Source organism: Anguilla rostrata, chromosome 1, assembly GCF_018555375.3.
Source record: "Anguilla rostrata isolate EN2019 chromosome 1, ASM1855537v3, whole genome shotgun sequence".
NCBI classification, from domain to species: domain Eukaryota; kingdom Metazoa; phylum Chordata; class Actinopteri; order Anguilliformes; family Anguillidae; genus Anguilla; species Anguilla rostrata.
The window spans coordinates 71,018,137-71,034,292 of NC_057933.1; the positions used below are offsets into that span (position 1 = coordinate 71,018,137).

At 43.0% G+C, this 16,156-nt stretch overlaps 1 protein-coding gene and 1 long non-coding RNA gene across 7 annotated transcripts; one reads left to right on the plus strand and one right to left on the minus strand.

Annotated features, from left to right (window-relative positions):
- The first annotated feature begins 296 nt into the window (after positions 1-296).
- On the plus strand, positions 297-2,609 carry LOC135241033 (uncharacterized). The gene is made up of 2 exons (XR_010325866.1): positions 297-610; positions 1,524-2,609. It is a non-coding gene; the product is annotated as an uncharacterized LOC135241033 (long non-coding RNA).
- A 974-nt stretch (positions 2,610-3,583) lies between these two features.
- Positions 3,584-13,429, minus strand: u2af2a (U2 small nuclear RNA auxiliary factor 2a). Of its 6 annotated transcripts, none has more exons than XM_064309921.1 (13): positions 12,820-13,429; positions 11,286-11,436; positions 10,117-10,179; positions 9,223-9,326; positions 8,846-8,997; positions 8,466-8,582; positions 8,127-8,265; positions 7,843-7,922; positions 7,711-7,740; positions 7,434-7,556; positions 6,970-7,056; positions 6,260-6,511; positions 3,584-5,662 (listed from the first exon to the last, which is right to left on the minus strand). In XM_064309921.1, exons 1-13 carry the CDS (start codon positions 12,866-12,868, stop codon positions 5,528-5,530), a joined length of 1,482 nt encoding a protein of 493 aa, XP_064165991.1. In that variant the 5' UTR covers positions 12,869-13,429; the 3' UTR covers positions 3,584-5,527. The 6 variants fall into 6 exon arrangements, with proteins under 6 accessions (XP_064165991.1, XP_064165981.1, XP_064165999.1 ...); XM_064309911.1 differs by having other exon boundaries at positions 9,223-9,329; positions 12,820-13,427; XM_064309929.1 differs by having other exon boundaries at positions 9,223-9,329; positions 11,286-11,424; positions 12,820-13,426.
- Positions 13,430-16,156: the final 2,727 nt, after the last annotated feature.

Here is a 16,156-nt window from a genome sequence, read left to right on the forward strand (position 1 = left end):
GGTTCTTTTGTACGTACCAAATTATTATTTTCACTCCTGTCACAGGTTCATTTGTGAACATGGCTAAACCTGGCATCGATATACTGTACATTGCAGAGGTGGGAAATGCAGAGGTCAGAAAGTACAAGTCCTGCCATGCGTTTCCTCCATTCATGAACTCAGAGCAGTTGATTTTAGCTCACATTTTGAAGCTATGCCTGCCTATTGGCCAGCAATAATGCTGCAATAAGCTAATTAGACGCATGCGTTTTTGTAGCCAAGACTTATGCTAATTAGCACTGCCTACTGCCAAGACTTATGCTAATTAGCAAATCCAGGTGATATGAATACTGGAATTAAATACTGAAGAGGATTTTTACTTCCTGGAACCTTGATTTTCCAACCTCTGGTACACTGCAGATTTACTGCTTGTTGAGTTTAGAATAATTTGTGTTTTTCCTTTGTGTAAGCCCTTGTGATTTGCGTAACTTCATATGTAGCATGCACATTATATAAATGCAGTTTCTAAATGAATTTCCCCTGCTGCTTTCGTTTTCATCTCAGCCCAGTCAAAATGACACCTACTCCCTGATCACTGCGGTTCCAGCCAGTTCAAAACTGCCCCTCCCTGGTGAGTTTGCAAAAGATACAGACCTTTTCTACATAACAGTCTGATGTGTATATGCAGTGTAACCAACAGGACGGTAGATCTCCAGGAACAGGGTCAGTTACCACTGCTGTAGTGGATATAATGCAATATTTCAAGGAGTCCCACAGATCAATTATTTCCCATGGCATCACTTAAGGAAGGCTTTGGTGCAGCCAGCTATTTCCTGCCTAGTCACCCAATAGCGAGTCTGCTGATGGACTGGGCCCCAGCAGATCGGATTAATTGCAAGTGGGGGGTGCAACGCAGCGTGCTGATCTTCTCAATCCTGAACTGATGGCTGGTGTACTAGGGATTGCCACCAAAGATCATAAGCAATGTTGTTTAGCCTTTTATATGTTTATTATTTCATATTTAACAAGCATTGAGCACTACTGCTCTGAAAGCAGGTGGAGCACACACACAGTGCAATGAATAATGTGTGATGTTTCATAAGATCCTGTGGTTACAGGTGAAAACAAGGCACCGTCCGCAAATGACGCAGTACCGCAAAAGCACTGCAGCAGCAAAGCAGCGCCTTAAGGCCGTTTAACATTTTAATTCAAGCGCACCGGCGAGAGACCTACACTTGCACCCCATTCAGGTCGGCCACAATACACAGTTAATACAGAAGTACTGGGACAGTGACCATTTTTGCTGTTCTGGCTCTGTGCTGTGCTTTATTTCAAATCCAGCACACAGGATTTGAAATAAAACAATAAATGTGTGGTTAAAGTGTAGACTGTCACCCGTAACGTTGTGTGTATTCAACATCTATGTCGGGTGATCCGTGCAGGAACTACTTCACACTGAATTGTACAAGCAGTTTTTCAGACCATAGGCCTTCGTCTAACCATGTCTGTGACAGTGAAGCTTTACTTCAACTTCTCTGACGCAGCTCAAGATGATGCCCACACCGCCCACCACAGTGCAACCTACAGCACCCTGCAGATGCACTGAGACCACTGCTTTTTCCACATACATCTGCTGTCTTCTCAGTCTCAGGCTGCAGTGGGTGTTTTTCATGACCAGAGAGAGCTAGTCGTAACTAGTGTTGATCCCACATGAAAGACAACAGCTGTGTGGTGTAGAACATGAGAACTACAGAACTTATGTCCTATTAAGCTTTGGATGTTGCCTCAACAATAATTTATTACATATCTGTGTGTAGAGTGTACTTGGTGAGAGTTCACTTTCAAGGTTTCAAGTATCTCCAAAGCAGCTTCTACACCAATGCTATGTTTCCTGAAGCTGTCTTTTAAGTGCCTATTCAGAATTATAAACTTAAATCTATGTTTATATCATGCTGCCAGTTCTTTGAGTGCAGTGGTCTCAGGTTGCATGCACCACAGGAAATATTTCCAACGGCACATATCAAATGTTAATTATATTAAGTTAAGAAATTAATGATACATATGGACAACCTCAGGAGGCATAAAATTTGTATGAAAGTTGCACTGGAATGACCTGGCCTTTTTACTCTAGACCACAAATACCAAAATGCCCGACACCTGACAGTCAGCTGGTGGCTCAAATGTCTAAAATGGCCCTGATCACGAAAACGGTCTGCTCTAATAAAAACATACTGGGTTTTTACTATTTCTGTTAAAGTGTAAGTGAACTATCCCTTTAGTGTTGTTTTATGTATTTCAATCACAAGGTGTATTTGTGCTTCCCTAGTCATCCAGTGGGTGTAATGGACAGCTGAAGCTCCACAGAGGAGCCGGTTACCCCGCACTGTTAAAGGAGCTAGTATCCAACATTAAACATCAGAGTAATCATTCCAGTGCCTGTAGTGTGTAGGTGATTGTTGTCAATGTTTCATAAGAATGTGTTTAGCTCCATTTACAAAAGAATGTTGTCTTTTTCATACAGCTTGTGCAAGTAGTTACATCTTAACGCAAGGATTTGGTTTGTCCTTGACATGTTTGAAATCGCACTTTTACCCTTGTACCTAAATAAAGCTTTATTTTCATCAAAAGGACAGCACCCACTACATTTCTGTTTACTTGATGTTCACGTTTGTGCAAAAGTTAAAAATTGGCAAAAATTCACAAATTTTGATTATGGCGCACACTGCTTTGTAATCTGCACTTGGGTTCCAAATCCCAAGTGTAGATTACAAATTCTTTTTCCTCAACTAAGTATTGATTCAAGGTGCCCCCTAAGCAGTTAGTCTTTAGTACCCAGCTACAATACCATAAATATAAAAAGCATATTTTTTCACTATATTTTTCACTATATCGCACGGTTTTCCATTTTGTTTAGTGCACATTGATTATATGATAAGCTTTAAAGCATAACGATACAAAAGAATTACTGATCTGCTTTGGTTTTATACCCATTTACCTGGTGACCAGAATATTTGCCGTTCGTATAGATTTTAAGCATTAGATGAGCGGATGAATATGTGGATGAGTTCATAAGCCTTGTAGAAAAGATGTAATTTCAGTCTCTTTATTTTTTATTACAATATTCCAATGTTGCACAAATCTCTATGTATCAAACGTGTTCGCAAACACTTGTGTAGAAAAAGCATCTCTGTAGGGAGACTTAGAAGTTACAATTTAACACTCACACTTCACCTGAGAAACAAACACATGCTCCCAGACACATGGTAGCCAATCAGTTCTAACCCTACAGAAGACAGGAAAAATGCAACACAGAAGTATTATACACCAAAGTCAATTTTTATAAGTCTTATAAGTTCACAAAAAAAAAATTGTTCTAAAAATTCAATGCTTACGACATCAAAACGTATTACAAGTAACTAATGAAAGAGTGTACAAACAGTTAAGATTGCACACTGAGATTTCTATATGTTGTACATCCAATGACACTGGACTGTCCACCGTTACTAAGTCAGTGTGTACATGCTTAAACTGCTTCCTTGATGTGTCGAAGGAAAGCCAGTGTGCACCTCCATTCAGATCAGACACTGTAAATAAAACTCCAGGCTTTCTCCAACTTCAAACTAGTCCAGGTTGAGGACATTTTATTACCTCTCATTCACTTGTATGATCACATCCCAAAAAACCAACATTAAAACAAAAAAAACAAGAAAGAAAAGGAGGGAGGGGGAGAACACTGAATGTGTGTTTGTGTGGTAAGATTTCTCTCCAGCAAAAAAAAAAAAAAGGAAAAATTTAATTATAGAGCTCATGGTCCTTTGTAGTATAGATGAAAGCAACAGACATCTGCGAGGGGGAAGAGTGCGTGTATCAGCACTTGAAAACCACAAGCCCAACAACGTATGATATTAAAGCCAGTTTTCTTCTAATTTACCCATGATGCAATTTTCCTGAACAGCTATAACAAGTAGCCCTGTTCAGCAGCATGCTGCCACCTAGTGTCTGCTGTTTGTACAACAGAAAAATCGTCCTGTTAGGTAACAGTCCCAGCTGAACACTACTGCTCTACAGTCACTGAGCCATTTCACAACAAAGCAAACGCAGGTGTTTATTTGCATTATATAATACTGTGCAGAGCTTAATTCTTATTGGTCATTAGCATGGAATTGTTACTTAAATTCATCCCAAGGGGGCGAAACTACAACACAAAAAAATAAAATAAATCAAACTAGAGGGCTGAAGGGTTCTAGGCAAATAATGATAAATGCTTAAAGTCGACAGCAACCGTAACTGACATTGAAATATTCATAACCATTTAAACTTGTAAACAAGGAGCAGAGAAACAAATGTATTCACACATGACAACAGGTATTTAGAATTGGTCTTGCTGATTTGCTCTACTCTACTGTAAGAAACTAGGCTGTTCAAAGGCTTTGGCATAAATCTTGTACAAGGAAGATTTTTCTTAAACTTAAAAGGAAAGACTGACGGTCATTTTACGTGTGCTGTTGATTGCTGGGTGTTGGGTGTTTTTGTTTTGGGAAACATGCTAATAGAGAACAATACGATCATCTCAAAATCAAACTTTTTAATATGTTTTATTATGAAAACAAGGTTGAGAGTCCCTACTACGCATACAGAAACAAGCTAGGCTCTATATCAAAAAGGTACTTCAGTTCTCTGCAGTGCTGGTTATGTCCCACATTGCAAGGTATTAGTTTTGTCAAATTTTTCTGGGTATCAAAAACAGCAGCTGATGACCTTTAACTGAAAGATGAAAACTACGGAAATGACAGCTTTTTAGTAAATACAAATCTGAATGTGGAAAGTCAAAATGACACAGTGCTAAAGACACTGCTAGTGATAAACAGTGGGGGAGAGAGCGATTTTTAAGGCTGTGGAGATGGGAGAACATGGAGGGAGATGTAAAAAGCCTGATATTCTCTTTCCACTGCCTCAACCCCCTTGTTTTCGGATATGAACTACATTCACCTTCACCTTCCACCCTTTCCCTAACTTCCTGGTCTCCCCCTCCCCCACCCCTCAAAATGGGGAATAAAGAAGAGGGTAAAATTTCTCCTCCCTCTGTCCAAAACAAATTTAGAATTCATTCTCATTTATTTATTATTTTTTCCTCTCTTTGCTGTGCACACCAGTCCTTCCTTCACTGGGTGGAGTGGACAAGTCTTCCCCCCTTTCCACGTACAATAAAATGGACTCCCTCTATTTAAATACCATGTCTTAGGAGACCCTCCATGCCACTATATTCACCCAACACAAGGTAAAAAAAAAAAACTCCTTGCCCACTGCCATTGACGCCCTCTTGAAACCAATTAAATTCCTGTGTCTCAATATACATCGCTTCAGAGGACATTCGCCACACAACCTGCCACCGCCGCTTTCTCAATACAAAATAATTGCCCCGCCTTGTACATCTTTCATTCATTTTTAATTTCACAAGTCATCCCCTGTGCTGGTCCACACTGCTACCCACCCCCGGTCACCCCCCCATACCCCCCCACCCCACCGCAGCCTCGCCCTCCCTCCGTATCTACCAGAAATCTCGACGGTGATAGGCATCGGGGTCACAGTACTTGGTGACCACGACCCTGTTGGCAAACTTCCTGCCTGTGAGCCCCTGCATGGCCTTCTGGGAGTCGAACACCGACATGAACTCCACGAAGATCTGTGGGAAGGGGAGAGATGGGATAGGGAGTGTGAGTGGCATAATTCTTCACTGCAACTGACAAGACAAAGGGCCAAAGGTTAATGCAATATAAAAGCACTAAAGTAAGAATACACAACAGTACCTTGCAATATGGAAATTATTCCTTTGAAATCGGCAAATGAAGCAGACTGGTCCGTTTTTGATTCGCTACACGTACTTAGCCTACGGCCCTATCCAGAACAACTTAATGCATTTCTACATAATCTCCATTTTCACATGTGGATGTTTGCTGAGGAAATTCAGGTTGAGTGCCTGGCCCAAGAATAGTATGCCAGGATAGTATTCACCACTTAGCCCAAGGCACAAGGATAGTATTCACCACTTAGCCCAAGGCACAAGGACAGTATTCACCACTTAGCCCAAGGATAGCATGCAGGATAGTATTCACCACTTAGGCCAAGGCACAAGGATAGTATTGGCCACATAGGAGGTGAACCTGTAGGCTCAGTTACAAGAGTACTTGCATAACTATTTGTATTAATCTGGCTGCCAGTGACAGCTGTCCGAATTGTGCACCCATCCCCACCCGTTTGGGCACATAACCCCCCCTCTCACCTTGCCGGTGCCGGGGACCTCCAGGCCGTCGACGGGACGGGGGATCTCGATGCTCTTCACCTGGCCGTACTTGCTGCACTCGTCCCGCACGTCCTCCACGATCTCCTCGTACTCCTCGTCGTCCAGCAGCTCCTCGGGCGCCACCATGTTCATGAGGCAGAGCACCTCGGTGGGCAGGCCGCCCATCTGCACCATGGAGCTGTTCATCAGGCCCGGCACCTGCAGCGTCACCGGGGTCTGGTTTATGCTCATCTGAATGGGAGAGAGCCAGAGAGGCGCCAGGCGTTAATGAGAACTCGCAGGTTTAGTATCACCCATTTCGGTAGCTGTGGACTACGACTCCCACAATGCAACGGGATGTTACAGTTGAGTGAAGCTTTTTTTTTTTTGTCGTCTTCTGCTGCCCGGTTGACTCTGAAGACGACGCTTGTCGAAACGTCAGTCACCCCCCTGCAATAAACGTGCAGACCTTACGAGTGCTCCAGTATCTTACTTTGGGTAGTTTATTTGAAGTGCCCAGGTAAAAAGCCTTGTCTTCGGAGCTTAACTACTCTCAAACAGCAGTGCACCAGGGGGAAGTTACTCTCAATACAAATAACTCCAAAAAAACACAGCAATTAAGGGCTTTTTTGGGCTTTTTTGGTCAGCATGCCAGGTCTGCTCAGGACTCCACCAGGCGGGAGGAGGAAATGTTGAGCTGTGGCTCTCACCAGGGTGGCATTCTTGGATCCCACACTGGCCCTCTGCACCAACAGCTTCTTATCCCCCAGCTGCATCCCATTCAGCCCAGCGATGGCCTGCGAGAGAGAGAGAGCCCAGCAGGTTACAGCTCACTGCAGCCAATGCTCACGTACAACCATTAACACACACACACACACATATATACAAATACTACAAACAAGTGCGCGGCACACGCGCGCACACACACACACTCAAACACACAAAAATGCACACAATGCACATGCCTAAATATGTACACCCACACATGAAACACCAGATAAAGCACCACTCCAAAATAAACAGTAGCCTGCCAGGTTCAGACTGTTAAACTGGGTATTTAGACGAGCTGTACACCATATTCTATAGGAAAAGCAGTATCGTGATCGCTTACAGCACACTATTTTTTACGGTGCAGTCACAGTGCGTTGCGTAAATGGTGCCTCCGCACACTTACCTGGTCGTTCACATTGACATCCACATATTCACAGAAGGCGTAGCCCTTGGACAGTCCGGTGGCGCTGTCCTTCACAAGGTTAAAGGCTTTCAGAGGGCCGAAGGAGGTCAGCAGCTCCTTCACCTGAGGGTGAGAGAGAGAGGGGGGGGGGAGGTGGGTGAACGAGACGGAGAGAGCTATGAGGAAGCAGAGCACAACTCAAATACAGTTGACATTCCAGCATACATTCCTTAGCAATGGTGAGACAGGCTCCATTGCTGAGAAAAACCTCTCTTACTGCAGGGAGTATAGCTGGCTCATTAGACTGCTAAAGCACGCAAGGAGAGAGAGACAGGGTCAAAAAACAAACAAATTAATAAATAAACACAAATGCGCCTGTTTGCAGGTGATTAATCTCGGGGGAACTCACCTGGTCATCGTTGAGGTAATTAGGCAGGCCACCGATGAACAGTTTATGGGCAGAGTCCGGAACCACCGTAGACACCACTCCTGCAGAGAGAGAGAGAGAGAGAGAGAGAGAGAGAGAGAGAGAGAGAGAGAGAGAGAGAGAGAGAGAGAGAGAGAGAGAGAGAGAGAGAGAGAGAGAGAGACTGTGAGGGAGGGGGAAAAGGCTGAGCAGAGCGGAGCACACAGCAGCGCTTCATCTCTGAGCCAGGAGGAGCCAGCCGCGCAGGAGGACGAGCGTCTCTGTACCCGGCACATAGACGCTGGGGTTCTCGCTCATGCCCGGCAGCGGCTGGTAGTCGTGGGGACGGCGGATCTTCAAGCTCTGGCCCTGGAAGATGATCCCGTCGAAGGCCATGGCCTGGGTCGTCTCATCCACAGAGCGGAACTGCGGGGGGGAGGTGGTTAGAGGGTTAGCGCACAGCAGGGACAGAGGAACTGAGAGATGTGCACCGTTCATGAACCCCTCTCTGCTCAAGAGCTTGGGCTCTTTAGCTTGTGCAGCCATGAATACAGCATGTGCACCTTCTGGCTCTTGAACAAGAACACAGACAACCCTAAACCAAGAGCAGAACCCAGAGAACACACCTCAAGGAAGGCAAAGTTTTTGTCCTGGTTAATCTGCACGGCAAGGATGGGGTTTCCAGGAGCCTGAGTCAGACCGCCCAGACGCATCTGAGCATTGAAGAAGTCCATCATCGATTCCTGTACAACACACAAATGATGTCAGAAATATCCAAGGCTAAACTGCAATACAAAACTGCAATGAATCAAAGATCAACCGATCTATTACCATGAGCCACTAGTCACACACTACTATCAATCTCAATGACTTTAAAGGCATTCATCAATAAATACTCAGAAAACTACAATTCCCTACAGACTTGGTTACTTCATCACGTGTGTCAAGCATCAAGGGGTCTCTGGGCTTTGTAGTCCTTATCCCTTATGCTGTCGGCTCTCCTAACCTCAGTGATGCCAAATGGTATGTTGCCAACGTAGAGCCGCCGGGCTTGCCGGGTCATCTGGCTGCCCACCACAGGTACAGGGGTGGGTGTGACCGCCAGGCCATCCGGCGTCATCGTGGGCAGCAGGGCAGTGGCTGGGATCTGCCCAGCAGCTGCAGGGGGATGAGGGAGGGTTAACAGAAAGAAATGCATGATGGGAAAATGTGTTCTCATCTCGAGAGCATGCCATTCACAAAATGAGGGGGAGGGAGGGGCAGAACAGGAAGCCGTAAGACGTATGAACAAACTGCGATTGTGTTTAGGGTTATTGATCAAGCCCAGACAGGGGAGGAGGAGGAGAGCGGTGTGGTTTAAACGTGCTATACGAGGCCACTCACCCTGCATGGCTTTGTACTGCATGGGCGTGATGTGCTCGAAGCCCGGAGGCGGGACATCCCAGTACTTCCTCACTTTCTTCTTCTTCTCACGGTGTGGAGAATGACTGCTGTGAGAGGAGGATGAGGAGGGAGGCAATAAGGAGAGAAGGAGAGCGAGGAAAAGGAATGAACAGAGGCACAGAAAGAGGGAAAGCATTCGAGCAGTACAAAGACCGGTGGCATCCCCACCGCCAGCGCTCAATCTCCTTAAACAATCCAGTTTCAAACACAACCACATTTTACATTTTATATGGAATAAGCAAAGACTACACAAGAATCAGAAAGGGCAACAAATTGTGTCAGACAGACGAGTGGAAACGGGAGGCGCTCATTTGTCAGGTAGAACGGTGTAAGCAATTCCAAGTAGCTTTGAACTCACCATGAACAAAAATATAGAAAGTGTGCGCATTGCAAAGCCACTTCTCACACTTACTGTTACACAGCAAGGCTCGATTCTGAAAACTGGCTCATCCCTGTTGCCTATTGGGATCAAGAGCTACAATCACGCCGGTCCAATTTTCCTATTCTCAAATAGTCACTTATGAACTGCCACTTGTCCACATAACGTGGAAAATTTGAAAATGATTTACTTCTTCTCCTGCTTAAATAGTTGCGACGTTGACGAGGGAGCATTCTGTATCTACGTCTCAGCGCAACTTCAGAGGGTGAGGTTTGAAGGCTGCTTTCTATGATTTCAGGCGGGTATTTGCGAGTAAGGCAGGCCATTTTACATCCCTCGCTCTAAACTCCCACTGACTGTGAAAGGGGATTTTAGAGGAACATGACCAACCTCATCGAAGCCAACAAACGATAATTAGTTAAAAACAACCGTGATGCTTGGGTGTGCTGTATTACCTCACGGCATTCTCTTGGGGTTGGGGTTGGTTTTGATTTTGATTCTGATTCTGATTCTGTGTGCTGAAATGACAGTTAAACAAGCATTTGGTCTTAAACATTTTCATGTACAACGGATGTTGCAGATTTGGTTAACTGTAAAAAATGACAGCACTCATTTAATTTTTTCAGACAAATTCTGTTCCACGTTAGCATAAAATTCTACAAAATTTGCTTAACACATTACCTTATCTATGGCAAATTACACAGGTAACAAAACATTTTGCAGCTCCACGCCACTACTTCACCACAACAAGGCACAAACACAGAACAAGCAGATTCAGGTTTCCTGACACTAGGGTCAGGCAGCATCAAAAACATTCTCAAGCTGCCAGAAAGTGAAAAGGGCTAAAATCAGAAATGCAAGGAGAAATTTCTCCACTTACGTTGAGTAAGTTTTAACGTGGGCTTATATCTTTAGTCTTTAAAGAGCTATTGACTTGAAATGGTACTATTTCTTTGGCACTTGCTCAATTTATAAACTGGTCCACTAATCAGTAAGTGTATGTGAAATGTTCAAACAGTGATCATACAGACTATCTAGTGAACAGTTATTTAATTTTTTTTTTCAAGCTAAAAAAATTAACCAGACCCATCTCAGAAAACCTAGAAAATAAGGCAAATAATCAATCAATCAATCTTTGTTGTACGTCGCTCTGGATAAGAGCGTCTGCCAAATGCCTGTAACGTAATCATCTTTGAATAAAAATTTGAATCCCTTTGAAATAGGCCTGATCTTCTGGGTCTGGTGATGGGTTGGAACATCCCACAGCCACTCAAATGCCACTCAAAAAATGTGCAATGGAAAAGCTAATATGACCTATGCCCATTTTTTTGGTTTTGAGTTAAATTTATGGCTCAAATTCCCCATCCCCCTGGTTCAAAATGTGCAAATGCAGTTACTGTGCACTCAGCCACTCAATCTTTGGTCTCAAAGATGTAGAATATGTTCTTGGAACTGCAGAATATGTTCTCGGAACTGCAGAATATGTTCTCGGAACTGCAGTGATGTTATGCTCCTCACAAATGTGTGCATGGGAGTATGTATAGCGCCTGGGGTTCAGGCTGAGCACTGAATGAACAGAACATGCACGTAGCCAGCATGCGACGACGCAAGCAGGCAACCGTACCTTCGCCTCTGTCTGCGGTCCTTGCTGTCGCTGTCGCTGCGCTGGTCTCGGCTCTTCCTCTCCCGGCTCCTCCTCTTCCTCTCACGGCTGCGGCTGCGGGACGGTGTGCGCCGGCGGTGCCGGTTCTCCTTGTCCCGCTCTGAGGCGATCACAGGGGAGGAGAAACGGGGGGGCAGAAGGTCAAGGGCCGCGGAAGGAAGGAAAGGATTCATGGCATTGAGGTTAGTATACAGTAAGCTTGCTGTGTACTATTGTTATTGATCTAATATAAATGAGATCGAATTAATATAGGCACATTATTTTCAAACCTCAAACACTTTACATTTAGCAGACACCCTCACCGTGAACGAATCCGACATCTTATTTCAAAGATACGATCAGTGGTTGAATATTTACTGAAGCAATTTGGGCCTCGCTCAAGGGTACGACACAGCCCCAGCTGGAAACAGAACCTGCAGTATTGGGAGTCACATGCCCAGTCCCCTAACCATTATACACTAGCATGCACCTCTTTCTTGTCAAAAAAAAAAGCATAACACTTGTTAGAAAAAGAACCCTCAGAACAATGATAATCTGCAGTGCACGGAATAAATGACTTTGCAGACCCCCCACCCCCTTGCTGGCACTGTGGTTGCACTTACACAAACGCAAAAAAGTGGAGCCAGAGTAGACATAAACGAGACAGCAGAGGGAGCTCAATGCAAATCTCAATTGAAATGGCCTCAAGCCAACGTTTAACAGCTCAATGCGTTTTCTTTATCTTAATGCAACATTAACTGCATTAGAATTCTCCTGGTGACAAAAGTAGTTAAAGTATTATGCTTAGGGGGACATGCGTGAATAGTACACTACTTTCGTCATTCATACTTCAAATTTCTTCTTTTGTAGGCCTGGAATATGTCACTAGGGGCATCATTCTAGAAATACTGCCCATATTTTATCTATATTCCTAAAACAACTGTACGTTTGTACCATAAGCACATTCCTCAAATAAACCATATCTTATTCGAGGAAAGTGCGTTTTATCGATTATATGCTGGGCTTGTGCCCAACTACGACGATGTATACGCTAACAAGTCAACAATTCTGCAAATGGTCTCCCGTATGCAATCATATTATCACTTCGCCAGTAATCATCCAGGTTAAGCAGGCTAACCACAGCAACTGCACCATTTGTTCCAACATATGTGGGTGTGTAATTGGTCGACCAGCTAATTATCCAGCTAGCACGCGAATACAGTTCGTGTTCGTTAGATAGCAATCACGCTTTGGACATTTCTGCAAAATATTGCAATTTACCGGTTTTACATGCCTAAAATTTAGCCCACTACTAGACAGCTAGGCCATCTCATTTTACGTTAGCTTGTCAGTAAACTCCATAGGAACTCGTGTGGTGGAGCCTTGAGAAAAGCTATTGGCTAGCAATAGCTACCGCAGATTAGCGTTTCAAATAATCGCTATGCACTATTTTTTTTTCCGAAATCTAAGCCTAACTAAAAGGCAAAGCAAGCATGCCAAATCAAAAATTGCTCACCTTGTTTGTTTTCGTTCAACTGTTTCTCAAATTCGTCAAAATCCGACATTTTAGGTTTGTGGCTGAATGGACGGGCGAACAGCTAGCCAGCAGCTATACGATAGCTAGCACGTTATCTAGCACGGGAATAACTTTGTCAACGTTTCGTTAGCCAGGTAGCTAAATTCAACGCAACACAAATCGACCTATCGAAAAAAAAACGCCAAAAGAAAAATAAAACGAGTTTTAAAAGATTACACAGAGTAACACAGATTTCTGTGCACGGAAAAACGCGTAAAAGCTGATGATCCTTTCGAAACAATGCGTTCTTTTTTGTTTTGGTTACAGCTAGCCAGCTAACATTAGCAAACCCGCGACTAGGCCCACGCGGGAGCCTCCACTTAGATGAGTAGCTGACTACTACGCGATCAATTTGTTTTCCTAGCTAGTTGCACAACGATTTGCACGTTGTGGGTTGTGATAGTATCTCGAATTTTCAATATCATATATTTTTTATAAGCAATGTATATTAGAAACTGAGACAGCCTCGCGCCCGCTGTTCCCGTCTGTCTTGTTGTCCTCGTCTTGTTACCGGAAGTTTAACCTCCATTCGACAAACGGAAATGCAACGCTGAAGGGAAAAAGGCGGCTGTGTGGGAAGGTGGACCATAGAGTTCATCGGACACGCATCTATCATACAGAAAAAATCTTAGTTAGTGGGGACTGTCTGTTTTTGTAGCAAAAATCACGAATCTGTAGTATGGATTCACAAATCTGTAAATGGGTTAACAGATCTCTCTAAATTAATGTGAGAATACAAGAGCAGTCGCAAAGTTGTACAACTAGAGAAATTATAACTATATAATTACAACATCTCAAATCAGCGCTCTCGCCTTTTGCACCAAATTTCGTAGCAAACCTTGAGCAAAAGATGCGCAAACTCGTAAAATAGTATTCGTAACTGTAGACTGCTTATATTTTGGTGGAGAGACAATGTCTGTTCTTCCAACCAATCAGATTAGTGGATTTTGGATGATGATGTAGGCTACTGTCGTTACTTTACTTACAAGGGTTGAACATGACGTCTGTAGCCAGATACTAAAATAAAAAAACTTTAAACAGCCAAGAACTCACCTGCAGAGAACCACCATGTTCTGTCATATCTCTATAACGAACAATAATGGATAACTATCAGAGTGTGCAATACATGCAGTGGTCAATATAGAACATGTTAATTTATGATGCATTAAAATAATTTACCAAGACTTGGTAGCATTAGCTGTAGCAATAATTTGGAATCTTGGACAGGGTTTTCCATCTAAACCAGCTTTGATTTGCGAATCGAGCTTATAGTTTTACAAGTTTGCATCTGTTCTTGCATGTATTCTTACATTAATTTACTGATTTGTGAATCCATTCTACAGATTTGTGAAACCATTTGGGTGGCACGGTGGCGCAGTGGGTAGCACCGTTACCATCACAGCAAGAAGGTCCTGGGTTCGAGCCCCCACCCGGGGCTTTGTGTGTGGAGTTTGCATGTTCTCCCCGTGTCTGCATGGGTTTCCTTCGGGTACTCCGGTTTCATTCCACAGTCCAAAGACATGCAGGTTAGGTTAATTGGAGAGTCTAAATTGCCCCTAGGTGTACACCTGCCCTTGCCCTTGACCAAGGCACTGGCCTCAGAACTGGAGTTGGTCCCCGGGCGCTGCCCACTGCTCCTAAGTAATTAGGTTGGGTTAAATGCAGAGGACGCATTTCGTTGTCTTAGAAGGCAATGACCTGAATTGACTCTAATCTAATCTAATTTGTGACTTTTGCTACAAAAATGCCTCCACAACTTCAAGGCAGTTCCAGACAACTGGTTGGACAGATTATCCACTTTTAAAACTTGCATTCATTTAACCCCTTGATTTCAGATTTTTCTCAGTCCTTGGATTTGACTGACATATGGTGACATATTAATCCACATGTAAAGAAATACACATGGGATAATTCTTCAAGATGCATCCAACATTCTAGATGTCATGTTTGGTTGATATCAAGTAGTTTGGCACTGCTTGGTCTTTGTTGTAATATTTCTTCCTCTCCTCTGACTGATTATAGTGCTATATCACTTTGTTTTAAAATTAATTCTAACTATACCCCCATTTAGGTCTCATTGGAAATTCAATAGTTATGTGTTGAGTCAGTCTTTTTGTCATTCAGTTTCATCAATGATTAATGAGGTTTAAAAAATGTAATGAACCAATAGGAACGGCTGAAATATAATGTTAGGAAATTTGCTATTGAAGGAACTAAGCAGCTGGCTGATTCAAGGGGGGAAAAGGCAGTTCATCATTATAGGTTAAACAGGAAATAGTTATGTGATAGAATGGACTTGAATGAAGGGGGGAGGATAAAACTTCATCTCGTGCAATTCAAGTTAGACGATTTATATACTGAAAAGGCAAAAGGAGAATATATTCTAGGGCTAGATGGATTGAAGATGGAGAAAAGAATTCCTCCTACTTTTAAATTTGAAAAAAGAAACAAGCAACAAAAAAAATTGACAAATTATTCATAAATGACTGTATTTTTCGGTTGAAATAAGAATTTTGCTTTTTTATGGAATGTATAAGTATATCAAACATGTCACCTTAATTGGAACAGCTGTCCAGAAAGGCAAGATGTAAATAAAAATGTCTAATCGTATTTTTCTGGTGGCAAAAACACACCAGATAACCAAAATCTTTCATCTTCCAGGACATTAAAGCAGGTGACTGTCAGATAAAGCTAAATTAATTAATCAAAACTCAAAGGATGGTATGCTTACAGATCCATGGTTTTGAAACACTAGACCAGGAGTGTAGCTCACGCTGCTTTGTCTAGTGTAGGGGTGTCCAATCCTATCCGAAAAGAGCCAATGTGGGTGCAGGTTTTTTTTGTTTTAGCACAGCTCTATGACACTCAATTCAAGTTATTAACTAATCATAGTCTTCAATCAATATCTTGTTAAGTAGACTTGCATTGTCTTAGTGCTGGGTAAATACCTGCACCCATATCGGCCCTTTTCGGATAAGCTTGGACACCCCTGCACATGGAAGCGTGACCTGCTTTTTCTTGATTAGACATCCCTTATTACGGCAGCATGTTGCTGCCTCAGTGAAAAAATATTTTCTGTTCAGTTCTCATATCGAGAAACCGGTCTCGTTACAAGATCTTTTTCTCGTAACGACGTACAAACAAATCTTGTTATAACCAGAAAAGCATCTTGTTATAAGTAAAGTTGCTTGTTATGATAAGTTTCTCAGCATAATGAGAAGAAATTCTTGTTATAACGAGATACTGAGCTGAAAAATATTTTCTCTCTGTGGCAGCA